The sequence below is a fragment of the Urtica dioica genome, chromosome 9 (genome assembly GCF_054948205.1).
Source record: "Urtica dioica subsp. dioica isolate 48M chromosome 9, U.dioica_male_clone48M_v1_H2, whole genome shotgun sequence".
In the NCBI taxonomy this organism is placed as follows: domain Eukaryota; kingdom Viridiplantae; phylum Streptophyta; class Magnoliopsida; order Rosales; family Urticaceae; genus Urtica; species Urtica dioica.
The window spans coordinates 11,604,360-11,631,499 of record NC_142764.1 but is presented as its reverse complement, the minus strand read 5'-3'; the positions used below and the strand labels follow the sequence as shown (position 1 = coordinate 11,631,499).

The window sequence follows — 27,140 nt, the reverse complement described above, 5'->3', positions numbered from 1 at the left end:
TTATCTATTAAAATAGAATAAGTGTAAATCCGAAATCACTGTTCATAAGGTTTTACCCAATTAAAACATGCCATGTCAGCCAACTCTTTATACAAACCGATTTTTTTTTTAAAGTCGCAACCGCTGGTTCGTGAGTTTGTTGTTAACGCGTCTCTTCTCTTTCTTCTATCATTTGTTCTTCTTCCCTCGCGGCCAGCGAAACACTCTGCCTAGCGCGACATCACCAGTGTTCATCGTCTCCGCTACTCTTCACGGTACGCTCTCTTTGTTTCATCATCTCGAGTCCCCGTTTATGTCTCGTCGTCGTCTTCTTCTATCTTGATTGGGGCTTTCATTCTGTACGGTTTTAAATTGGGGCTTTCATTCTTGCTATTGAAATATTATTGTGTTCGTTTCTCTTATTTATGTTTTATATAGGTTTTGCTCAAATTTGCTTTTAATTTGGGGTATCATTCGTTCTTCTTCCCTCGCCGCCAGCGAAACACTCTGCCTAGCGCGACATCACCGGTGTTCATCGTCTCCGCTACTCTTCACGGTACGCTCTCTTTGTTTCATCATCTCGAGTCCCCATTTATGTCTCGTTGTCGTCTTCTTCTATCTTGATTAGGGCTTTCATTCTGTACGGCTTTAAATTGGGGCTTTCATTCTTGCTCTTCAAATCTGAAATTAATTATTGTGTTCGTTTCTCTTATTTATGTTTTATATAGGTTTTGCTCAAATTTGCTTTTAATTTGGGGATTTCTTTCTTGTTCATTCGTGTTTAGTTGCTGTTTTTTTTTTAAATAAATAAGCTTTATACTGGGTTTGGAACTAAATAAATAGAGCTTTATGCCTGTAACAAAGGTCAATCAATTACAAACTCAAAGGACCCGAGTTTCTTCATGCAATTAATTGTTGGGCTTCACCTTAAAGCTTTCTACTTCCACTTACAAGGCTTCTGGGTTCTTTAGGCAAGGTGTAAGCCTTAAAATAGAGCCATAAGTAAACTTAAAAAAAAAACTATGGAATATAACACACCTATGAATAAAGAGCTGCTAAAGATGCCTTGGCTCTGTGAAATTTCATGTTATCCTTTAAACAAAAAAGTATTGACCCCGTCAATATTACTAAAGCATTCATATGAATCTCATCTTCATAACAAAAATGATGTCAGGCTAAATGTCTGTTGTGAAGCACAAGCCTTATATCCTAGGTTAAAATAGTGTATTCGTATTCAATCTTTCCTGTGTAAGCTAATTGAGAGAGGTGGTTTGTGTTTGGACTCTAGGAAAATAAATAATCATTTAGTTGTTAAGGAGAAGAATTAGTATTACTAAGAGTTGTTTGTTTATAGGGGTCAGAAATAATCATTATTGGAAGTTTGTCCAAGTCTTAGCCTTTTTGGGAGAGTTCCACAACTCTCGAAAAGTTTATGGTGTACTTCAATCGTTAAATTACTGGAGCTCAGTGGATCTTATCAGTTGGTTCATGCAAGTAGGATTTATGAATTCTTTGTTAGTTCAAAAGGTGGAAATATGTTAACTTTTAGCGCATATAAGATTATCAAGTTGTCATACTTCATGAGATGAAAGAACACAAAAAAAAAGTGAAAGAAAAAGTATGTTATGGCCTCGATTGCATATTTACAAAAGTTTGGCTAGCTGTTAAAAGAATAGGCCTGCCCTGTTTCTAAAGTGTCCGTTGTCATTGTGACACGTTATCAGTCATTAAGTCACAGCGAAGTCAAAGGCTTTACGGCGGTCAAAAATTTTGAACACTGCAAAGAGTCAATTTGTTTGAGTTTGTGTATTCAAGGAAGTGGGGAGTTTGGTTCTTTTTTTTTTTTTTAAACTATATACTGGGTTTGGAACTAAGTAATTCTACAATTTCTTGCAGGGAAGAACTGCAGAATCCTTGTCTCAATAATTTGTAGAAGATCCGACGCGGTGTCTTTTCAAACAAGGCAACAAGTGAGACGTCCGTGTGAAATAAACGAGGAGTAATTGTCATGCTTGTCTCGGTTAAGGTAAGTAATAGTTCGTTCTCTTCTTCTGCTAGAAATTTGCGGAATAAAATTTTTGGATACTGAATTGAAATATGAAATTAATTATTATGTTATCTTCTTCCCATTTTGAATGTGCTCTATTTATGTTCAAGGCCATAGATTGTGTAGTTTATTTTTAACAATTAATTCCAATAATTTTTACCATTCTTGTTTACTGAATGATAATGAGTATGAATTATAAAGTAGTTTATCAAAGTCATGGCATTTTCATGTAGGAATTTTATGGAATTTTATTTACACAAGATTTTTCGTAACGTAACGTAAATAAATCTACACAGGATATAGTCTGCGCTACCTATTGTAAGTTTGAAATACTCCTATGTTTTATCTATGCTGTAGAAATTTGAGATCAAATCCAATTCAGCTTGAATTTATTTAAGCTCTCAAGAATGTTGTCTAAGTTTTATCTAATTGTGCTTCTTTGAGATGCGTCTAGATTAACCGGTACAAATGAAGCAGCCTAAGAAACGGAAAATGTCTCGTTGAGAATCCTTGTCTGCTAACACTATGGCGTCCTCTTCCACCGATCAAGGCAGCGATTCAATCCCTTCTGAAACTCTGTTAGCTGACTTCATGAGTTGAACAAGAAAGAAGTTACAAAACGAGGTTCGGTTATGTTTTCGAATATAAATTTGTTAAAATTATCTTTAGTTATTAATTTCTAAAATGGATCTAATTTTAGATACAGGAAGTTGGTCACCGTAAGCCCAAGTACAGAAAGAGTAGGAGATTAGCGTTTTTTTCTGACCAAATCTCCGATGATGCTGTCGACCTCAATAATCCGTGTCCTGGTATTTCCAAATTTTCTTATCATTATTGCTCTTTTTAGACTCTGACTTTGTTTAATCGTTTGGGTAGTAATGTATTCGATGTTCTGTATTTGTGAAGCTACTACAAAGGTGCGAAACAATTTCAATTCTTTTTTGCCATAAGAAGTTTCCAAATACGTGCCAAAAAGCTGCAAACAAAGCGCCAAAGAGCTGCAACTAATACTCCAACGCCCAGATACTATGCTCGTTGACAACATTATTTAAGTGTAATTTTATAATCTAGAATTTTCCTAATTGTATTTATTGGGTGACATAAATTATGTTTGCCTGATCATTATCAATAAACGTTTCACATGCTAGAATTGTAAATCTGAAAAGAGCAAAGTTGCGTCGTGGTATGTGCTATGCATAGAATTTTTTAATCGTTGAACTCAAAATATGAAACAATTTCTCTCACATGCGTGTAAGCACTTTGTAGGTTACGTATTCATTTCATTTTGATGGATGGCTCAGAGAAATTCGAAGCTACGTGCTTTGGTTACACTGCTGAAAAGATCTTTTCATGCAAGGCTTCACAAATATCCAAAATTTTGGAGCAGGTTAATCAATAAATGGATATGTATATTGCTTATCTAAATAATTTTGAATAATTTACAAAACTAAATCACATTTGCTAAAACAGGGTGCGCCAAAAGATTCCTTGAAACCAATATTCAAGGCCAAAGAAGCTATCACTAAAGCGTTCTATGTTCAAGACACGAGATTTGTACCCTTTATATTTTATAATTTATAGATCAGAATATTATATTAACCAAAAGCTTATTAAACTGATCATGTAAAAAATATGTAAATTATTTCGGTATTTTTCAATTATCGACCGCTTGCCTCTTTTCTCCACTTCTTCTTCTTCTTCTTCTTCTTCTTCTTCTTCTTCTTCTTCTTCTTCTTCTTAATGCGTTTTTTTAACAACATTCAAGGAAACGTGGCATGTTGGTCACATGTCTAGTCTCAAAAGGCCCAAAAGACACGAGAAGTTGAAGAAAAATTAGGGTAAGAACCTGAATGACCGAGAATTCGGAATGCCTTAGAATCATGACAAAGGGGGAGGAATAAACTCCTTTTGAAGTCGAGAAAGAGAAAGCACTTTGGGGTCTAAACCCGAAACGTCCCTCAATCAATGGTTCTAAGGAGAGACTTGAGTGAGATGTTGAGATGATGAAAAATTCATCTTTTTAAGTGAAGAACATGAGAATTAGATGTCTCAACTTCTTGGATATTTTTAGAGAGTGAATGCAATTTTGATTGATTTTAACCTTTGATTGTGAAAGAAAATGTTTGAGAGAGAGAATATTTCTTCTCTCATTCTATAGAGAAATATGATGATGTAGGGGAGTATTTAAAGAGACTTGAGAATTGGACACAAACATTAGTGATGTCAAAGTTTTTGACCAAAATCAACCTATTCTTAAAATTTTATATGGGTTTTATATATATATCAGTAAAAAGAAATAATATTTTAAATTGCCAATTTTATAAGTTCTAAATTTGCCAAGAGAATTTTGGTATGAGTTAGTCATGTAATTTTCAAATTAAGAGATATCTTTAATTACATATTTGCCTAGCCCATTGAGATTTGTGATTAAAAGATCGAGGATGCTTATGAAAATTTTAACCAATTTTTATAACATTAATTTCACACACTAGGAATATGAATCGTTATAGCCACTTAAATCTGTAGTGCATAGATTGTATATAATTATAAGTGTTGTTACACGTGTTGTTGGTTTATTTTTTCGTGAAAGTCTGTGTGGCAAGATGTCTTGTAACATATTCCAGGATATGTTGAGACATCTTGAAGGCGCCTCTCATAAGCGTACTCCAACTGCTACTCATATCAAACTCTCTAAGGATGAGAAGGGAGTTGATGTTGATTAAAGCATGTCCGAAATTATGATTGGAGGCTTGCTTTACCTCACTGCAAGTCGCCCTGACACAAACCTTCTCTGTTGAAGTTTGTTCCCGTTATCAAGTAAACTCCAAGGTTAGTCACCTCATCCAGTTAAGCGAATAATAAAATATATTGTTGGTAGTGTTGATTTTGGCATTTTGTATTCTTTTGATACCAACTCCACTCTAGTTGGATATTGTGATGCTGATTGAGTTGGAAATGTCGAAGACAAAAAAAAGTACCTCGGGTAGTTGTTTCTTTCTTGTTAATAACCTAATCTCTTGGTTTAGCAAGAAATAAAATTGTGAGTCTTTGTCCACTGCAGAAGCAGAATATATTGCTACAGAAAGTACCTGCACTTAACTCTTGTGGATGAATATGCTTGTTGAGTATGATGTTCCTTAAGATGTCATGACATTGTTTCGCGAAAATATGAGGGCTGTCAATATTTCCAAGAATCCTGTTCAACATAGCAAGATTAAGCACATTGATATTCGCCACCATTTCATTCGTGAACTAGTGGAAGAAAAAAGGATAAGTCGTCAGCATATTCCTAAAGAAAAAAAACTTGCTGATATATTTACTAAAGCTCTTGAGGCTAATCCGTTTGAAGCTCTTCGATTTGTCCTTGCTCTATGTGTGATGAACTTATAGCAAATACTGGGTCTAGGCAAGTGTTGATGTTCATGGGCCCATTTATCTAGTTGGTCTATCAACTTTGCAGCACATATGTACTTATTCCTCTATTTTGTTCATGGGCGCATTGTTCTGGTTGACCCATTCAACGAAACGACTAAGTTTTGCTGTTGTTTGTACATTTCTCATGGGGCTTGTGTTCTAGTTGGCCTATTCAACCTACTTGTCAAAACTTGCCTTGGTTTCTCTTTTTGGTTTGGGCTTGTTCTTCTGTTTGGCCTAACTTCTTGTTTTGAGCATCATTAATTGTCAACTCACGCAAGAGCTGATTTATTTCTTGAGGAAGTTTAATGCAGTTTCCTTGTTTTAGAATTTTTGCAGTTCGAAATTTCCCAAATTTACGGTTCTTTTCTCTGTGAATTTTGTGCTTATAACATCGTGCTATCATGCCCTTTAGATTTTCTCTCTTAGATTGTTGAGTGGATTAAGAATAGTGGGTATAAGAAGTGGTGCTAGAATTTCTGTCCATGTGAAGAAAGCTCCAAAAAAGAAAATTATCGCGAAGAAAATTATGGAGAAAGAGACGAACAAACATGGTATTCGTGTTATGAGTATGACTTATGGGTAGAGTGCCGATGGTAAGGCCGGAGGTGCTCCTCTAGAAGGGTTTCCACTCACAAAGAAAATATTTTTGCATGAAAATCTTATGGAAAACTTGCGCCGAGGAATGTTGGACTGAGCATTGAAGGCATCACCGACAAGGTTGTCTCCAGTGATTCCTCTGATGAGGAAACTGCGTCCTCCCCCCCCCCCCCCCCCCCCCCCCCCCCCCCCCCCCAATCGACTGATGAAGAAGAGATTCCTCTTGTCTCAACTGAGGATCATTTCACCGTTTCTCTGATCGAAGCCCTTCATGTGATGGTCCAAGGTATTCATGCATCTAATATCTCTAATGGTGATATTGAAGAGAATGTCAAGGCTAGGGATTATGTTCTTAATGATATAGAGAACACATAGATTAGGATTGATGTTACTAAGAATTCCAACAACTTGGAATCTCTTTTGGACCCTATTGATCCCCTCAGTGCCTATGTGATTGGTGGAATTCTGGATCTTTCTGATATCGTGGTTGATCATGCTATTGAGAATCCTATCCAGCATACTGCTCCTAAAGTCGAGAAGAGTTGAACCCTCTACTTCTACTCCTTCTTAACATCTTATTGAACCTGAAAGGGTTTTTAAAGAAAGAAGTGCATATGCCCCCGTTGCTATGAAGGTTGTGCCTCATGTTTATGAGAATTCCTCTAAGAAGAGGAAATCTGGCACTGAATATGATGTGGTTCTTTCCTCCGTGTTGACCAAGAAGAAGAAGACTAGTGACAAGGGTAAGGAGAAAGTAGTGGAGAAGAAGAAAAAGAAGAAAGAAAAATGGGGTATGAACAAGAAGAATATCATGAAGAAGAAGCCTGCAAAGAAGGTTGTTGAGGAAAATGTTGTTGTCTTCTTGGGAGACATCTGGGAAGAATAAGATGGTGAGCTTACTGCTACGCTCCCTAAGTTTGGTAAACTCTCCATTGACGGGAAAAAGCTTCCAAAGAATGTGCCCTCTGCTCCTCTGGATAATGTGTCTTTCCACGTTGAAGAGAATGTGACCAAGTGAAAGTTTGCGTATCATTGGAAGATCTTCCATATGAGGGAATTGTATGAGGATGCTCATAAAATTTGTGAGATCATGGAACTGTTGAGTGGTGCTCAGTTGCTAAAAAGTGTCATTGGGATTGTCCCCCACTATCCCAAGTTGGTGAATGAGTTTATAGTCAACCTGCCCACCAGGCTCAACAAGTCTGTCAATCTATATTTCAAGAAAGTATTCGTGAGAGGTCAGGAATTTGACTTATCTCCTGCCGTGCTCAATGACTATCTGGGGCATGGTAGAATTATCGATGCTGACACGTTGCCTCCCATGAGAATTATCGTTCATGAGCTTTCTGGAAGTTAAGAGAATAGATGGCCTGAGAAGGGATTACTTCCCTCTGTCTATCTCACTTCCATCTGCCTATCTCCGTGCTAAGTACTTAGTCCTCTACAGGATTGAGTGCCAATTGGGCTCTTTCATATCATGGCTCCGGTGTCACTTTTGGCCTTCCCAAATGTATCAAATAGGTACTCACTATTCCTTTGATTTTGGTGAGTTTATATTTGAGCATAAGGTCAAGCACGCTGAATCCTATGATGTCAAGCTTCCCATAAGATCTCCATCTCTCATCTCTAGGTTCCTTCTTTCTCAAAAGAAGGACATTTTGCGTGACTACGATGTTGTGGGAGTTGTTCCTAGAAAGCTAACCTTCAGCCACAAGTTTTTCGAAGAGAAACATGCTCGTGTCATTGTTAGGCCATCTTCTGCGACACCTTATGGCTCTGCTAGTGAAACTCTCGATGTGGCCCCTCTGTCTTAGTCTTTGCCTAGTGACATTCTGAGAGCACTTGTTCAAGAGGTTTCAAAATATCCAAGAGATTATCTACACGTCTACTCTTCAAAAAGCAGTTTGTGAAGGGCTGATCAAGGTCGTGACCCCGGTGGCTCAAACTGATGGTGCATCTACTTCTCAGTATGCCCCTCTTTCTCAAGAAGAGGAAGCTGAAGATGAAGAAGATGTTGAGGGTGAATAGGGGGAATATGATAAAAATGTTGGTAATGATGATAGCTCATTTGTTTCTCTCTAGTATTTGATTTGTTCGTTATTGTGTACTGTATGGATATTCTTATTTGGTAATTGGTGTGTTTCTTCTAGTTACTTACTACTAGTTTGGCTTGTTTGAGACTCTGTTCTAAGGATGTATTGTTCTGATCATCCTTTCTTCTTACGATATCTGTGCTCAAACTATTTTATTTCGGATATGTGCGTTCTTTCTCCTGTATTTGTTCAGTACTCTCTTGTGTGTTTAATAGATTTGTGCCTCCCTCTATTTCGATCTATCATTGCCTTTGATCTGTTTTTGAGGCAATCAGGGGGAAATGTAATTAATATCACTTATTTAACTTTATCATCTAGTCTCGTATTTGGAATGTCAATTAATTTTTTACTGAGAATTTATCTGATGAATACTGCTCTAGAAGTGGTTGCCTAAAAAATAGCCAAAGGGAGAGTTTGGTGTTACATGTGTTGCTGACTTTTTTTTAGTGCAAGTCTATTTGGCTAGATGTCTTGCAACATGCTCCAAGATATGTTGAGGTATCCTGGCCAATGTGTGCAAAATTATATTTCTAGCAAGTTTCCGATTTTTCCAGAATGCTTCACGGAAGACCTTCTACATTTATCTTCTCCGCGTGAATCGTAACAAAACCCTAGTTTGACTTCCAGAGGTGTTGACTACTATAAAAGCCGAATGTTTTAACCTTATTGGTTTTGACACATTCATCATACATATAAGGTTCTTAGACATGCATGATTCGCGGACTGAGAAAGTAATTGTGTGATGTGTGTGGTGTTATTCTCTTGACACTATACCAGATCTATGAAATGTTAATGGATTGTGTGGTGTCTTTGATTTCGTGATTGAAGTGTTCACGAGCGTTGAAGAAGAAGAATATCAAACACTTGGGAGAAGTGTTTGAGAGTGGAAGTAATGGGATCTATGATTTAGGGGGAATCTGAGTTGGATTTAATATGTAGTAGTAGGAAAAGGGCCTTGAAGCGGGGATCGTTCGTATTAGTCCATTGTTGTACTATTGACTACTTTTCGTATAGTTATTTTCATTTCCACTGGGAATACTGCCCCCAAGAGTATGTGGCCTTTCACCGAGCAGGATTATCATTCTTTTGTATCATTTACTTTTACGCACGGTCTTTTGTTTATCCATCGATTGCATCATATTATCGCATACATTGAATCTACATTCTCTGCGACAGCTTGTGTCTGACTAAAACGATTTTCAATAAGTAAAGGTTGTGGTTTGTTTATGTGTAGCCGGACATTGTTGCTCCAGCTATGTACGTATTGGCAGCGTATCCACAGAAAAAAGGAGGAAAGTGAGGAATAAGTCATTGAGTAACAAAAAAAGGGAATCATAGTCATTACATAATTTAACTAGGAACTTCAATAGTGTGTCCTCATGTTGTTGCTATCGTTGCTGTTATCAAATCTCTCCATCCCAATTGATCTCCTCCTGCTATCAGATATGCTCTTGTCACAGCCGGTCTCTCTCATTTACATTTATCCCATTCTTGAAACATATCTCTTTAATGCATAGGCCGTCTCAGAATAAGCATTCATCTGACTACTGTCACTAGCTAGTCTTAAAACACACTACGTTTGATTGAATTTTATAAGTAATTTATATATTTTTAAAACGTAAACGTATAAAAATATATTTACTCATTTCCTTAGCATAAACTAGTGTTTTTTTGCATCGCAAACCGGGATGGACAGAGATTACATATATCGACGGACGGTCCGAGTCGTAGCCCGGCCAACCCATTTGAAATGGGAGGTGGCCACATCAACCCAAGCAGGGCAGTAGAGCCAAGCCTCATCTACAACCTTAGAACACATAACGAAGTTTGATTCATCTCCTCTTTCGCCTACAAACCCACGGCCTTGACTCGCTTGACCAAATCCCAGAACACCTACGCTCACGTAACCTCGGCCGCACTAGATCTCAACCTGCCATCCATAACCATTCCAAGCGTGAGGAGTGCATCATCCGCGACCACGAGAAGAGCTGTCACGAACGTCGATGATCTGGATTCGGGGTACACGATCAAAGTGCGGCGGTCTCAGGGTGTTGACGTGAAAGTTGACCTGGGGGTTTTGAGGTTTAATACGGCGACAAGGGTGTTGTCCTTTAAGGTCACATTTTTATGGGTAGATTTCCTTACACCAAACATCAGAACCAAGTGTACAAACCTATAGTAGTTAAGTGTGCTAAGCACAAGTATAGATCCACGAGAACTATTTAGTTCGAATCATAGATTTTATCAATTTCTACTATTGACGGATTTTCAAACAATTAAGTAAATGGGTTGGGGTTCAAAAGTATCAAGCAAGTGAAATTAGAATGGTATTCAAATAATATTAAACACGAGGGACACAATAAAAGAAAAAGCTAAGGGTTCTAATCTCACATCTCGGTACTAACCTCTCTCGAGTCGTTAGGGACCTAATAGATTGTCGAGCTTACACCTATCGGTTGGGGCTCTATTAAAATAACATATCGCACTAAGAATGAGGCTCAAATGATTACACCACTCCCCCAGTCTTTCTATATATCAAGATGGACTAATGATGGATTGGATAGTTCTCTCACATCTTTTACCTCTCGGTCTCAAAATATGGAACAACACTCACTAATTAGATAGCCATGCTAACTAGGAGAATGAAAAACACCCACAACCCATGGAACTCCTCTTTTGACATTTCTCTCTTGAATAACACTTCTATCCTAATCCATGAGCCAAACACACACCTATTCACCAACTACATCATGTCCCTACTCTAAATTTGGCTACTCATAGTAAAGAGCAATCAAATAAATATAGTTACAAGAGTAATCAACAAAGAAATTGAGTTAAATGACATCTTAAATAAGCAATCAAAATAAAAATTATATCAAGTATCAAATCTCCAAAAATACCAAAACCACAAGAATCTTAGAGAGCAATAAAGGTAGCAACAATGGAAGTAGAAAAGTTGGAGATAGAGAGATAACAAGAGGTGAGGTAGAGGAGAGTGTCACTTCTTCTTCTTCTTCTTCTTCTTCTTCTTCTTCTTCTTCTTCTTCTTCTTCTTCTTCTCTAAACTCAGCTCTTTCTCCTTCAATGGCTCTCAAAACTCACAAAACTTGATATTTTTCTAATGGGTCTCTCCACTTGTATTTGGACCAAATTAGAAACTTATGTCATTGGATTCCCTAATTTCGGACCCACCTAGACCATTGGATGAGATCTAAGGGTCCTCAATAGCTCAATCTGTCACCTTACGCAACATGCAAGGTCTTGGGCGCGTCGCATGGCCATTGCGCGCGTCTCATCCCAATCTGTGCGGACAATGCGCTAGACTGAGTAACTTTGGGTCCCTCGAAATGAATGGTTGCGCAATGCGTAAGCACTTCGCGCGTCTCACCAAAACCCTCCTATGCTCTCTTGAAACTGAAAACCACAAAAAACTACTAAAAACTATCAAGTAACCTAAGAAATAGCTTTGATTTTCGCATAAAAGAGTTATACTTCATATGAGTGAAACACACTCATCAGTTTTCATTGAGGAAGAGGGTTCAAGGTGATTACAAAATTGGGAGCTTGACGTGGACTGATGGCAAGCATCGTGTGAGAAGTCCTCTCGTTGTGCGTGTATTCGGTTTCTCTCTTACGCAGCTGTGCAAGGTATAGAAATCGTGGAAATTATAGATATTTTGTCTTCTTTGATTATTTTATTTTTAAGATTTGTTAATAACTAGCCTATAGTTAGAAGGGATATTAAAATAGTAGCCAATCTATTAGTTTATTTAGCCAATATTACACGTTGTACCAAAAATGCCCTTTTCTTTAACTTCACTTTCTCTGCCCGATCTCGCTGGGAGATCATGGGAAGGACAGCTTCATCAGCTCCAATGGATCGTAGTTTCGAATCAGGACGAACCCTCCCATGATCGCCGAGGCGATGTTGTCCGTGTAGTATCCCGACACTTTCTCCTCCGATTTCAGCCCCGCCGCCACCAGATCTTCCAGCCCTAGCTTTCCGCCGAACAGCTCATTGACGGCCACAGCGGTGGCGGCGGCGCTCGCGGCGCTAGATCCGAGGCCGCTTCCCAACAGGAGGCGTTTCTCGAGCGTCAGGGAGAGCCCCACAGAGTGGACGCCGAGTGACTTCATCACCTCGATGGCGGCGATTCCCGCGCAGTCCCACAGCGGGTTTCGGTTGAGATTGGCGGCGTGGTCGCCGCTGATTCTGGCTATGGAGACCTCACCGGGGTGGACCTTCGGGTCCACGGTGAGGGAGACGAAGTCGCCGAGGTAGTCCACGGTGCAGCCACCAAGTCCCCACTCTCCTCCAGGCGGCGTGCCTCCAAGCTCAAGCTCAAGATCGTCGCGCGCCTCGTCCTCGTGATTCCTAGATCTAGATCTAGGAATCGCGCCCGATCTGGTGCGCTCGCTCGTGGTCTCTCGGATCTGCACTTCCCAGCCCTCGCCGGACACAATCTCCTTTGCTCGCGCCACCAATCGCTCCGACGCGGCTTGCTCCCAGCCTTCGCCGATCATCGGTTCCGTCGTGCGCACTCCCGGTCGCCCCAGCGCGACTTGCTCGCGAGTTTCTCTCTCTGGCGCGGCTCGATCGCCGGTCTTCACTTCTGGCGGAATGGGGTGCTTGGCTTGTAGAACTCGCTCCACAGGTTTTGTGAGTTGGGCGAATTTCTCATCTGAAACACGTTGAAACTCCATCCCCACGCTCGGCGTCGCCTCTCCACCGCTTCGGCGGCGGCGATCGTCGTCGCTGCCTCCTCTGCCACCAACCTGGCGGCTCCGGAGCCGGAGCCAATGGTCAAGGCTCGGATAACCTCGTCAAGCTGCTGGCCGTGGCGATCGCCGGTGCGGTCGAAGCGCTCGTCGGCGGCGAATCTCGTGTTGTGGACGTCCGCCAAGATATGCGCCTCTGGAGTGGTCCCCGAAAGAATTGATCGATAGCGTGAGTGTTCAACTGTATTTTTATATAAATAATTTATCATTGACCTTTTTTTGGCACCGTCGATTTTCATGATAAAATTATGAGAAGAGCGATATAACAGTAAATCGGATTTACAGTTATATTTGATTTACTGTCGGATTTTTAGTCCTCGATTGTTCACGGAAATAATTAGTAAATCATATTTACTTTTAGATTAACTAGTCATATTTACGATAGAAACGAATGATTTACTCAATGGTTAATATGATTTACTGTCGGATTTTTAGTCCTCGATTGTTCACGGAAATAATTAGTAAATCGTATTTACTGTTAGATTAACTAGTACTCATCTCAGATATTTTTCCTGTTAGATTAACTACGAAATGTTACAGTAAATAAAATTTACTTTTGTTCTTGTTACGGTAAATAATATTTATTGTTCTTCTTATTACGGTAAATAAAATTTATTATTTTCTTGTTACGGTAAATAATATTTATTATTGTTCTTGTTACGGTAAATAAGATTTACTATTATTGTTGTTACGACAAATAAGATTTAATGTAGTTTTTGTTATTGTTAATTAGATTTACTAATTTTTTTGTTATGGATGATATTATTTACTATGATAGTTAATAATATTAACCTAAGGGTATAATTGGAATATTGGAATGTTGTCATGATAAATTGACTATTTTTCCTAAATATGTTAATAGTTTGGCTATAATTTTAAAGTAGGGGTGTCATTTTGGCTAGTTCTTTAGCCGGCCCTATTTTTAATTGTTCTTAAAGAATAAAGTAGGTCTCATGTTATTAGGTTTTTTAAAATAAGAATTTGTGTAACTAGCCATTCCCCTAGTTATTTTTTTTTTAAATTAGTTTTATTTTATTAGAAAATTAATTCACTAGTATATTTAATTTACTCTTGAGTTAATTAACTGATGGGCTATTTTTTTTAATAAAATGAAATTTTTACTAAAAAGAAGGGAGAATTTCATAACTAATATAAAATATGCGTCACTTTTCGTATTTCACTCACTTTTCAAAACATTTCAACAATAATCATTTCTCTATTTTCGGACAAAAATACTTTCATATTTCAGAAATTTAGTCAGCAATTATTGAAATCTGGTTAATTATTATTGAAGTTTGGTCAACAATTATTAAAATTTGGTTAACTATTATTGAAATGAAGTTAAATATTATTGAAAACAGTTATTTATGAAAAGTATAAAGTTAGCGGTTAATATTGAAAAAAGTTATGAATGCTTTTATTATTCGAAAGATGGGGAAAGAGTTAATGGGCTCATAATGTTGTTTGTATTTTGGTTCTCTTATATATGGTATCTTTTCTAAGTTGTCTTATCAGGATTTCATATATCATTAATCGTAGTTTAATGTATTTTTCTTCAATTCCTGTAATATTGTATTAGTTGTTTATTGTTGTCTTATCTGTGGTTATTGAGTAATACCAAGGATTGACTTTTCGGGGAAATCCACCGGAAACCGGCCGGAAACCGCCATATTGGAGAGTATCGGTACCGGTTCGACATTTACCGTTTTCGTTTTAATTTACTGGTGCTTTCCGGCGGTTTCCGATGCTTTCTGGTGGTTTTCAGTACTTTTCGGTGCTTTCCGGGGGGTTTTCGTTCGTCGCAAGCTTTTTATGTCAACTTTGGTTTTCGGTAGGTAAGTTTCGGGGATTTATCAAATTTTGGGATTTTTTTCATTTTTTTTTATCATTTTTTACTTCATGATTTCAAGGGTTTGAGCAATGAATATGAGTTTATTGGTTGTTTTGTATGGTTTTCTATGCATTATGTTTATTCTGAATTAAAATGTTGATTTTTAGTCCAAATCTGAGTTTTTTAATCTTGTAGATAATGATTTGATGATGATTATGATGTTCTTAAGTGCGTGTACTTGAGATGAATATGATGCTTATGATGTTTAATGATGATTAATGATGTTCTTGAGTCTAATATGATGATTTGATGATGAATATGATGATTTGTAATGATAAATTGATATCATGTATTCGTTGTATGAACTGCGAAGTTTGAACTATGAAAAATATGTTTATTTTTGTAAAATATTTGTCTGAATATCCCTCAGTTTTCTACATTTTTTTGTCGGTTTCCTCTACGGTCAACGGTTTCTTGGCGGTACCGATTTTTTTTTTGTCTGAATACCCATTGGTTTCTCCTCCGGTAAGCGGTTTACCCCCAAAATTGAAGTCCCGGTACGGTAAGGTAACGATAGGACGAACCTTAATACAATGCCGTGAGTTATTGTATCTGTTATTTATAGGTTTCTAAGGCTCATAGTGTTGAGTTCATTATTGTTTCATTGTCTACTTTTTCTACCATTTCCACTAAAGAGGAAGTGAACTATTAGCATACTGACTTAATTGCTCATTTTAAAAAATTTATGCATTTGATAAATATTTATGTTTCTTAAAACAATTTGCAATTGAATAAATATTATTTTACAACGTTGTGATTATTTATTGATTTACTTCTTAAATTGTTTACTTTCATTACAATTCTTTTGTTTCCATTTATTTGCATGTTTATATGTTCATAAAGCCTATGCATCGGAAGTGAAAGTTCGACTTCCAATGACCGAAAATTCCGGTCCTTAACGGAAAGAAGACTTTCGATTATTAAAGACCAGAATTCCAGCTTATTGAAAATAGAAGCTTCCCTCCAATAATTTCCGGTATTATTCACAGAAATAAAAAATGAAAGAAATTTAAACTTAAAATATATTCTGTTATCCAATTTTTTTTAATAATAAAAAATATAAAAAATTCGGATGAACTATATCAGAAGGTACCGAAATTAATCCTACTTCCATTAATCACGAAACCGTAATTTCCGATTTGTGAATAGCGACAGAAGGGAAAAGAAAATCTTCCATTCCATTTGTCCAAGTTTAGACTTTATTGGTTGAATTTGTTTCATCTCGAGTTTGACAAATTATTCAAAACAGTATACTTACTTTTATTTAAGTTATTTACTCTTAGTTGTTTCAAAGTGTATACAATTTCAGTAAATGTAAACGATTTCTATGTTTGTAAACATTTTTGTTTGACAAGATAACAATTATTCAAAAATAACATATAAAAAAGTAAAATCGTCTAAGATACAAGTAAACCCAGTAATTTTTCAAAACTTCCAATTTCCAAAACCGGCATTCGGGTTGTTGTCGTGTAAAAAAAAAGGAAATAACAGAAATAGTGCACAAATGACTGCAGTCGTGAAGAGATGAGAGGCATATAGCGTTGACTTCATTTTTTTTCTTTAATTTACAACATAACATATATCATTTCAATACATAATATTACTTTCATTAAATTGTTTTCAACTTCCAATGAGAAAGCAGTTATCTAAGCATAGCTCGTCCTCATTTTATGCAAGTGACAACATAAAATGGATATGAAACTACATTAAGAAAAGGAAAAAGAAAAAGAAAAAAGGGTACTTATATTTGAAATGTACCTATAAAATGTGAAAATAAAATGGAGTAATAGAGCGAGATACTCTTTATAGCTCCTCTGATAATAAAAAATAAAAAAAAATAAAAAAAAACTGTGATAAAAGCTTGAAAAGAGAGGTTATTTAATATTTACCATGCCCTTGATTTGATTTATTGAATGTAGTCTTCGTAGTAGGTGTCACTAATGACAGAAACGAATCTCTCCAACCAGGGAAGTTGGTGGAGATCCTTGATAGCGTCCACATAGGAATCGGTGCAGCGAGGCGGGTTATGGTTATCGGATTGGTAGGGATGGTGGTCGCTGAGGCTGAACCCTCCAGCGAGGAAGCGCTGGATGAGCGCCAGCTGTGATTTCTCTTGGTCGGAGTAGGCGTCCATGATCATGGGGAGAGAGTTGAATGTTTCCCATGCCCACTGCTCTGATTCCTGCAGGGACTGAGTCACGCGGTCCACCGAGTTGTCTTCTTCCCACAACTCGCACTCACACCTCTGCTGCCCTTCCCTGTACTCTGCACCGCACGAGTAGCAGAATTCCTGCCCGCACCTGACCAAACACACGCTGATTTCCGAAAACTATTCTGTGGGTGAGGCAAAAAAGATGTGAGAGTGAGAGTCTTACCGACAGGTCATGTGGTAGCAACCTTGAGTGAGCTCAATCATAGTACGGCACTGCTGGCAGCGCCTCCACCTTTTATTCTGGGCGAGGCGGTGCAGCGTGACGTCCGAGGAGTCTCTCTCCTCCAACGGAATACTTTGGTACTCCTCGCAGCTCATCGACAAATGCCACGGGACACCACAGTCCACGCACACGCACCTCCGGCAATCCGGGCACTCGATGCAGCTGTTGTCGGAGCCGCTCGACGAGCTCGCTCTCGCCGACAGACACTCCAGAGGGTCGATGAGCACGGAGCAGCCGGGGAACGGGCAGTAGATTCTGTTGGAATACGAGACCGTCCCTTCTCTCAGGGCCTTCTCGAAGGAATCGTGAGAGGCGGAGGTGAGGAAAGATTTGCACTCGGCGCTGGAGACGTAGTATTTGCACGTCTCTTGAGGGCACCGCATCGGGACTTGCGAAGATTGGATCTTCCCCTCGCCGTAACTCCTCATACAGCCGGAGCAGAACTTGTGAGAGCATTTCAAGGTGATCATCACGAGACACGGCTTGTCCTCGCAACAGATCGAACAGTTGTCAACAGAACTGTCTCCCTCTCCAGTGAAAGAGATGACGCCCATCGCCACTTGAGCCAGTTTCGACGGTGCGTCCACGTCACCACTTGGAACGCATTTCAGAACAAAGGCTTCCAGCTTGCTCGTGTGTTCGTGGATCCTTTCTTTTAGTGCTTCTACGAGTGGAATTTCAACTTCGTTATCATGACTTATCTGCAACGGAAAACACGTAATTAGGTGGCATTAGGCCTTGATGGACATTTTATCCAAAAATTTGGGTACTATTTTGTTAAAAATGGCATAAGAGGAAGTAAAACATGACATATGAAATTACGAGATGGGAAATCTATAATTTCGAAGATACAAAATTATCAACCCGGAAAAATTCAAATAGAAAAAGTTCAAAACTATGCCGACTAAAGAAATTTTTAAATAAATTATTCCTGCTCAACCACGCAGCATAGTATATTCATACAACATAGCAAGGTGACACAGTAAGAAGATATTGTACCCGGTAAAATTCTAAAAAAAAATAACACAAATGCTGACAAAGCAAGAAATCCACCAAAACAAAATTATAAGAAATGCAAAGTTTCCACTTTTTAATATAAGTTGGGGCGACTAAGCATAGAGAAATTAGAACATGATAGCGAACCTGACGGTAAAGCAGCTCGGAGTCTGTGAAGGCATAGACACGGCGAATATTATTCTGCAGACATTCCGTAAGACCATCCATTAGAGCTAAACAGTCCGCCACAGGCTCTTCGACGTAAAAGTCAAGCTTCTTCTGGACTTTGATCACAGGAAAAGCGGATGGTCGCTCGATGAACACCCCGATCCCCGAAACGCAGGATCCCAAGTCCCCGACCCCGTTGATTGAGAGTCCCTTGAAGAACATCTTCACCGAGAACTCATCAAGAAGATCCTCTGTTGACTCTTCCTTGATAACCAGTGGTTCATCGGTGTCCTTCCAACCCTCCTCGTCCTCGCAACAGCTTCGAAAATCATCATCCTCTTCTTCTCTAACTAATGTCACGCAAGTGCCGTGACTTATAACTTCCGTGCCTTCCATTTTTGTACAAACTTTCCAAGCAAACCCAGGGACAAAAAAAATCAAGCTTGAAGCTTCAAGCTCACAACTAGTGTCTCTACCAAGCTCTGTTTCCTCGTTTCCAAAAAAATGATGATTTATGATCGATCAATCTCTACAGCCTCAAAGATGGCGGAACCATCAAAGAATTACTCAAAAACTCCACATGATTCCTAAAAACATCACAAGAAAGAATGATAGTGTCAATTCAGGAAACACAGAAGATCAGGACCCAAAAAAAAAAAAAAAACCCAAAAAGTACAGTTATATTTCTCTTGACCCCTAAATTAACTAACAAATTGTGTAAATAAAACTAAATTAAACCCAGATACTAAATTCCTAAAGCCCGTTTGATCGTTCTTAAATAATTTTTTTTTTATATATAAACCTGAATATATATATATATATATATATATATATATTTGGTTAAAGAATGTGAAGGACAAGTCGAGAGATGAAGGTTCCATACCATGTTAGTTTCACCTTATCTGGAGGGAAATAAAATTGATGATAATGATTCCCTTGAGCCTCCAATTACGAATGCATTTTCAAGGACAATATAAAATATGAATTTTTATATATACGAAAGGAAGAACCCTAATCTGACAAGCTTCTTCCTTTGTCTACGATGACTATCTTCTACCAGATACTTTTTCTTTCTTTTTAATTTCTTTTGTTTTTGTTTTAGGTGAGTTGGTTGGATGTATTATTAATCAAAGGGGAGAGAGAGAGAGAGAGAGAGAGAGAGAGAGAGAGAGAGAGAGAAAAAAGGGAATCATAATTAATCATTCATCGGTTACTATAGGCGTGAAAGAAAAGGAACGACTCTCACTGCTCTGCTGGCATTCTTCTTTCTTTCAACGCATAAGTTAGATAGTTGGGTAATCGAGATAAATACAGTTGCACCAATTTGTTTTATATTAGATTACATACATTTTTTAATATTAATTATATTGAACCTTTAACCAACATTATTGTCATATATCATTCCTGAAATGAATAAGAATAAAGACCCTGACAATATTCTTGAGAGCTTGCTCAGATTACATTACATTCGTAAAAAATAAAAATAAATACTTTTCTACTTTTATTTTTGCCGAAACTAAAAGTCAAAACATCGGGGGTTTTCATAGGAATAGACGGAGACATATATTAATATGTTAGATTTACATGTGTTATGATTGGAATTTCTTGATAACAAATATCCACAAAACATCGAACAAAATATATTTTAAGGTATAATAACACGAGAAATAAGGAGGGGAGAAGTTCTCGGTATAATAAAAGATTAGTCGAACAAAAGCTTACAAACGGTACAAGACCTCAACAGAAGGAGGTTGGACACTGATTCACAAACGATACTTGCACCGCACAATTTTCCATTATTATTTTCACCTATATATTGATCTCTTGTAACAGTTGCTTCTTGTATTAAAATCTGTTCGGTATTTTCTAGCTTTCGTACCAAATGTAAATTGTTCAGTATATCCAAATTTGTAGCTAAAATTAGATCAATAACGAATAGTAGAGTGTGAAACAAGATCGATATATTTTCCACTGCTCATCATTTATACTACGAGTAAATACATGTTGACCGAATAATTTCGTATAGCTAATTAATTTTGGCTTTTAAAGTCGGGAACTTTGAGATCGCTCACAAGTCCAAATCGAGATTTTCCATCTTAAAGCGGTCCACAATTTCGACCTGACCTGCATAATAATATTTGGCCAATTTCTCCGAATACTCCTCTGGCTCCTTGAAAGTCTCAACCGCCTTCGCGATATCCGCGGCCATCTGAGTTTTGATAGCTTCGAATCTAACTTTCATCCTCTCTTTAGAAGACACTGCCGCCTCTGCTTTCCTTTCGGCCTCCTCACTGCTTGGCATTCTTGAGCAGCACCCTCGACTCGACATTTGAAGACTTAAGCTTCTTCACATCCTCGGAAAGCTTCTCATTGTCAAGAAATCCATTGATAAGCACGGGGCAAGGTCAGACAAGTCGGCAACAGCCTAGAAAGACAAATAAAAGTAAAACTTTATTTTCTCAAAACGACAAAATCGAGAGTCAAAGAAATGTTCCTTTTTCTACTCTTTACTTACCAAAGTAAGGCATTCAGCCAACGGAGCAGGGCGAGATACTTTAGAAAACTCAACCACGTTCTTCGCCTCAGTAAAATGATATATTTAAAGTTAATGGTAATTAATCTATATTATTTTTCAAATTTACTAACATAACATGTTATCTCGTGATCCAAATGTGTCCATGTCTTATGTGTATACGGATTTTATTTTATTTTTTCATTTTTTTTATTTAAGCTATCTACCAGTTGACATTATCTTGAAAACTATTAATCTTTCGCGGACCAACTTAATATGGTGCATTTTCTCTAGAAAATACAACATTTCGTTACCACAGTCATCATGAAACTGTTTTATTTTGTGACCACATGGTCACAAAAATTCAGCGTTTGGTGTTTTGTGACCAAGTTGTCACGATAATTATAAATTTCGTGAGCATTGTCGTCATGAATTGTGCATATTTCGTGACCACATCGTCATGCAACAGAGACTTCATGATCACGAAGTTTGCTGATTTCGTGAAATCCCTCTCGAAATTGATTTTTTTTCTTCAAAATTCGACTAGGATGACTTGATTCAATGAAAATTAATGGTTTCCAGCATTGGTGATGAGTGGGGGTTGAAATTTAAAAAACAAAATTACCTTATTACGAGATCATGAGATAGTGACTTGTACTATATTGTAGAAATATAATTCATCACAAGTGTTATCATATAAAAAATTCGGTAAGATTTTATATTTTAAGGTAATGATAACAAATCTATGTAATTTTTCAATTTACGTAACATAACGTGTTATCTCGTGATCCAAATGTGTCCATGTCTTATGTGTATAAGGATTTTTTTTTTTTTTGTTTAAGCTATCTACCAATTGATATTATCCTGAAAACTATTGTTCTTTCGCGGACCAACTTAATATGATGCATTTTTTTTTCTAGAAAATACAACATTTCATTACCACAGTCATCACGAAATTCTTCTATTTTGTGACCACTAGGTCACAACATTTCAGGGTTTCGTGGCCATAAGGTCATAAAATTTTGGTGTTTCGTGACCAAGTTGTCACGAAAATTATGGATTTCGTGATCAAGGTCGTCATGAATTCTGCATTTCGTGATCACATCATCACGAAACAGAGATAACATGGTCACAAAGCATGCTGATTTCGTGACATGGTCACTGAATTGTTATTATTTTTTTTAAAAATTTGACAAGAACGACTTGATTCGAAGAAAAATAGTGGTTGACAGGCAGGAGGCAAATAGGGGTTGAAATATAATTTTTTTATTTTTTATTATTTTTTGTTTTTTCTAAAAAAAAGTACCTTATGAACCATATAATCTAACATTGTTTGAGATTGTGACTTGTATTATATAGTAGAAATATAAATCCTCACAAATGTTATCATATAAAAAAATCGGTAAAATGATATATTTCAAGGTAATGGTAACCGATCTATGTTATTTTTCAAATTAACGTAACATAACATGTTATCTCGTGATCCAAAGATGTCCACGTCTAATGTGAATAAGGATTTTTGTTTTTGTTTAAGGTATCTACGAGTTGACTTAATCTTGAAAACCATTGTTCTTTCGCGGACCAACTTATTATGGTGCATTTTCTCTAAAAAAAATACAACATTTCGTGACAACAATCTTCACGAAAAGTCACAAAATTTTAGTGTTTCGTGACCAAAAAGTCATAAAATTTCCGTGTTTCGTAACCAAATTGTCACAAAATTACGGATTTCGTGACCACTTTTGTCACAAAATTCTGCATATTTTGTGACCACGTCGTCACGCAACAGAGACTACATGGTCAAGAAACTTGCTGATTTCGTGACATCCTGGTCATGAAATTTATTTATTTATTTTTTCAAAATTCGAACATTACGACATGATTCAAAGAAATGTAATGATTTTTAGCCTGGTGACGAGTGTGGGTTAAAATAAAAAAAATGACCTTATTATGAGATCATGAGATAGTGACTTGTACTATATTGTAGAAATATAATCCCTCACAAATGTTATGATATAAAAAATTTGGTAAAATGATATATTTCAAAGTAATTGGGAACCAATCTTTGTTATTTTTGAAATTTACATAACAAAACATGTTATCTCGTGATCCAAATGTGTCCACGTATTATGTGTATAAAGATTTTTGTTTTTGTTTTTGTTTTTGTTTTTTTGTATTTCGTTTAAGCTATCTACCAATTGACATTATCCTGAAAATCATTGTTCTTTCGTGGACCAATTTATTATGGTGCATTTTCTCTAGAAAATACATTATTTCGTGACCACAGTCATCACGAAACTGTTCTGTTTAGTGGCCACAAGGTCACAAAATTTCGGTTTTTCGTAACAAAATTGTCACAAAAATTATGGATTTCGTGACCTTATCGTCACAAAAAATAGACAACATGATCATGAAGGGTAATGATTTCGTGAAATCCTGGTCACGAAATTAATTTTTTTTCTTCAAAATTCGACAAGTACGACTTGATTCGAAAAAAAAGTAGTGGTTGACAGCGTGGTGGCGAGTGGGGGTTGAAATATAAAATGGTAACCGATTGATGTTATTATCCAAATTTACGTAGCAGAAGGGGTTATTTCGTTACCCAAATATGTCCACGTCTTATTTGGTTTTTTTTAAAGTTATCTACCAGTTGACATTATCCGTAAAACCATTTATCTTTTCGTGGGCCAAGTTATTATGGTGCATTTTCTCGAGAAAATAAAATATTTCGTGACCACAGTCATCACGAAGCTGTTTTGTTTAGTGACGATTTGTGACCACAGGGTAACGAAATTTCGGTGTTTCGTGATCAAGTTTTCACGAAAATTACAGATTTTGTGACCACTTCCGTCACGAGTTATGTATATTTCGTGACCACAACATCACGCAACAAAGACTACATGGTCACGAAGCTTGCTGATTTCGTGACATCTTGGTCACGAAATTGATTTTTTTTCTTTCAAAATTTGACCAATATGGCTTGATTCGAAGAAAAGTAATGGTTTCTTGCCAGGCCACGAGTTGGAGTTGAAATTAAAAAAAAAAAACTTTTTTATGAGATGGTGAGATAGTGACTTGTACAATCTTGTACAAATTTTCGGGATTTCATGGCAACAAGGTCATGGAATTTTTTGATTTCGTGACCACCCTAAACCCTAGACAATGTTGTGACGAAATTTAGCAGTTTCGTGACAACATGATCACGAAATTTAAGCTTAAATAAGATATGATCAAGACCGATTTTAAAAGAATGTAGTAACTGAGATATTCGCATTGACACTAAAATTTTATAAAACGGAAGTCGGAATCAAGAGTTATGGACTTTTCAAAATTTGAGTTTTTTCTTTCATTCTTTGTCCCTATTAAAATATATTCTATCGATGTAAGGGTAAAATTAGAATAAAAAAAATGATGTCTCCATATTAAAATATATTATATAAAATAAAGGTGGGAAAGATGAAGGGTAAAATTATTTTTACTTTATGGAAAAATAAGGGTAAATAAGAGAATAAAAAAGACTCTCTCTTATTGTGACCTCTTAAAAAAATATATAATTAGAAAAATTTCATTTTTTTGGTCCTAAAAGAGGAAAAATCCCTTTTAAAAAGGGATATGGCCTTAACTAATATGAATTTTGATATTTTGGACAAAAATAGTAGCAACTATGTTATTGGACACTTTTATTAGTAACTGTAGACATCAAAATATACAGTTGTCATAAACTGTAGACTTACAAGTCTACAATTAACAATAATTGTAAAAATATAAGTCTACAGATACTAATAAAAATGTTCAAAAACATAATTGTTACTATTTTGGTCAAAAGTATCAAAACTACTACTAGTTGAGGTCATATCCCTTTTTAAACAAGAGATTGGGCCTCAGTGCAAACATAGAAACTCAGCCCACGATCCCAAAAATAAAATGATGTCAGGTCTTTAGTGGATGTGAAGGTTGAGCTAGGCGGCCCAAATATGTTGAGCTCGGTTTGGAAGTTTTGATCCCAAACTCGAGCTTGGGATGCCGATTAGAAAGGAGCGAGCGAGTCTCACGCAAGAGTATACTTATTTAAACTCAGAGCCATTATAAACTATTTTGTACAATAGACCGAGGTTGACATGCATGAGCACCAACTATAGAAAGACCAATTTAATGGTTGTGTCTTCCAAAATACACGGGAGCTGAGAGATTCATTAAAGAGTATAATATGAAATAGATGCTTAAACTTTAGAAATTACCAACCATTCTATATATTACTAAAGCAGTCTTTAAAATTGAATTACGATTTTATCTCTAATAATTTCTACTTCTCTCTTATATATTTGGGATATTTTGGTCTATATATGAAAAAAAAAAGGTTTTGTCTTTTTATTGAAGACAAAGAATTGCTTTGTTCTATAACGTCGTGGAATTTCAAAAGTGGAAAGACTATTTTAACCCCACTATTTTGTTTAATTCCCACTTTGAATTGCTATGGAAGAAGTAAAAAAAAACACTCAAGTATCTATATATGTTACTTTTTTTTTTGTAATTTCCTTATCAATATTTCGTAGTCTCTCTCTCTCTCTCTCTCTCTCTCTCTAGATAATATCAGTTTAAAATTTCGAAAAATTGCGTAGAAATTACGACGAAATTGCGGAAATTTGAGAAGTCCGACACATTTACGACCATATGTGCATTTCGCCATTTTGTATCGCGGGTATTGCGTCGAAATTGCGTGACAATTTCCATGTCGTTGCGTCCATTAATGTCGTTTAGCCCATGATATAAAACACAAAAAATCGCATCATTTTCTCACAATTTTCGTCGCATTTCACGTCGCAATTTCGGCCGCGTCGTCCAAAAGCCGACCAAGCTAGTGCAAATTCAACAATATTTCAGGAAATTATATGGAAATTGCGTTTATTTATGTTTTTCATCATATAAATTATAATTTTTAAGGTTTTTTTTTCATTTTTTTCATTGGATGTTGTTTGTACTTGTTTCATGGTGAACATATTATTGTTTTAATATTTTTGGAGAGGTTACAAATTTTAAATTGATGTTAATTGGAAATTATATATATATATATATATATATATATATATATATTGACCTGTAAAATTAGTACAACAATATCTCATGAAAATACACAGGCTCCGAGTACGAGGACTCCGAGTATCGATATGATTCAGGCGAGACTTTCGCCTAACACTGACGAATCTAATATAAGAGAGCAATGTTTTACAAAGGGTTCTAAGTAAAAGAAAGCAAAAAAGGCATAAAATTCTCCTCCTTCTCTTTGTCTTCGAATCTCATATTTATATGCGTCTGGGGTCCCTCTCGTCACTATGTGGTCGTGGGTTTGGACGGTTATTCTTGTGAACGTGGGATGATCAGTCCCACGTTTTTTGGTAGTTTTGGTAACTGCCATCTTCCTTTTACAGTGGTGGGCGGTTACTACGCTGACGTGCGCGTTCTTAGAAGTTGAAACATGTTTTCTTTTGGTTTGACTAGTCTTTGACCTACGGTCTTCTCTTCTATCCAAAGTTCTGATCGGTAGATTTCGTTCTTATCTTATGAACGGATCGTTCCTTTTCAGTGGTTAACTCTTAGGTCTATTTTACCCGAGTTCGGTGCTGGACTTTGCATGCTGCTCGGGATTCCGACTACTATGCTCGGTGCTTGACCAAATTATACCGTAACAGCAGCCCTCCAGTTACTTAGTATTTTTAGCAAAAATGGTAAGGAACTATTTCGGTGGATTAAGAGGCCGTGTTCACTTTTGCTTCTCTGCTTGTCTTGGTGTGTTCTGAGTACAAGCCCTACATTCTTCTTTTGTTCGAGGCGTCGTACGACGTCATTTGGCTTTGCTCGTACTGAATCGTTACGTTGCTTTGCTTCGACGGTTAGATTTGAGTGGCTTATTGAGCATGCTTAATCTGAGCCGTTCGCGCTGTCTTTATATAAGGCTTTTCCCGAGTTTTTGGATTCATTCCACATTTCCTCCTAAATTTTACTCTCGGCACGTTCTCGGCTTGATCTGCCTATTCGGACTGTGCCTTCAACTTTTCGGGTAAGATTTCTTTGATATTAATCTGATATTTTCCCTGTCTATGGTCGTTGCTCACTGATCTTCATTTTTCTTCATATTATTTCTCGTATTCGGATACTCCGGACTTTGGGGATCATAGTTTCTCAACTTCTTTAGGGACATGGGAGGACTTGCACGTCCTGACCTGAGTTA

The 27,140-nt window shown here is 37.0% G+C and overlaps 1 protein-coding gene and 2 long non-coding RNA genes across 4 annotated transcripts; 2 read left to right on the top strand and 1 right to left on the bottom strand.

The window, feature by feature from the left end:
• Window positions 1-129: 129 nt before the first annotated feature.
• LOC149384937 (uncharacterized) lies at window positions 130-1,935 on the top strand. 2 transcript variants are annotated; one of them, XR_016301141.1, is made up of 3 exons: window positions 130-254; window positions 418-535; window positions 1,876-1,935. It is a non-coding gene; the product is annotated as an uncharacterized LOC149384937 (long non-coding RNA). The 2 variants fall into 2 exon arrangements; XR_016301140.1 differs by having other exon boundaries at window positions 151-338.
• Window positions 1,936-2,360: 425 nt separating this feature from the next.
• Window positions 2,361-3,106, top strand: LOC149384936 (uncharacterized). Its single transcript, XR_016301489.1, has 3 exons — window positions 2,361-2,650; window positions 2,727-2,835; window positions 2,933-3,106. It is a non-coding gene; the product is annotated as an uncharacterized LOC149384936 (long non-coding RNA).
• Window positions 3,107-16,524: 13,418 nt separating this feature from the next.
• Window positions 16,525-19,571, bottom strand: LOC149384935 (RING/U-box superfamily protein). Its single transcript, XM_089626743.1, has 4 exons — window positions 19,286-19,571; window positions 18,382-18,989; window positions 17,179-17,939; window positions 16,525-17,103 (listed from the first exon to the last, which is right to left on the bottom strand). Exons 2-4 carry the CDS (start codon window positions 18,796-18,798, stop codon window positions 16,710-16,712), a joined length of 1,572 nt encoding a protein of 523 aa, XP_089482869.1. The 5' UTR covers window positions 18,799-18,989; window positions 19,286-19,571; the 3' UTR covers window positions 16,525-16,709.
• Between the last annotated feature and the right edge of the window lie 7,569 nt (window positions 19,572-27,140).

What these genes read in the sequence shown, in the direction of transcription:
- LOC149384935 (XM_089626743.1), bottom strand. Translation starts at nt 18,798, where the DNA reads ATGGAAGGCACGGAAGTTATAAGTCACGGCACTTGCGTGACATTAGTT. An exon ending in CCGAGCTGCTTTACCGTCAG is followed by an intron (nt 17,940 to 18,381) that starts GTTCGCTATCAT and finishes TTTCCGTTGCAG; the next exon opens with ATAAGTCATGATAACGAAGT. An exon ending in TGCTACCACATGACCTGTCG is followed by an intron (nt 17,104 to 17,178) that starts GTAAGACTCTCA and finishes GTGTTTGGTCAG; the next exon opens with GTGCGGGCAGGAATTCTGCT.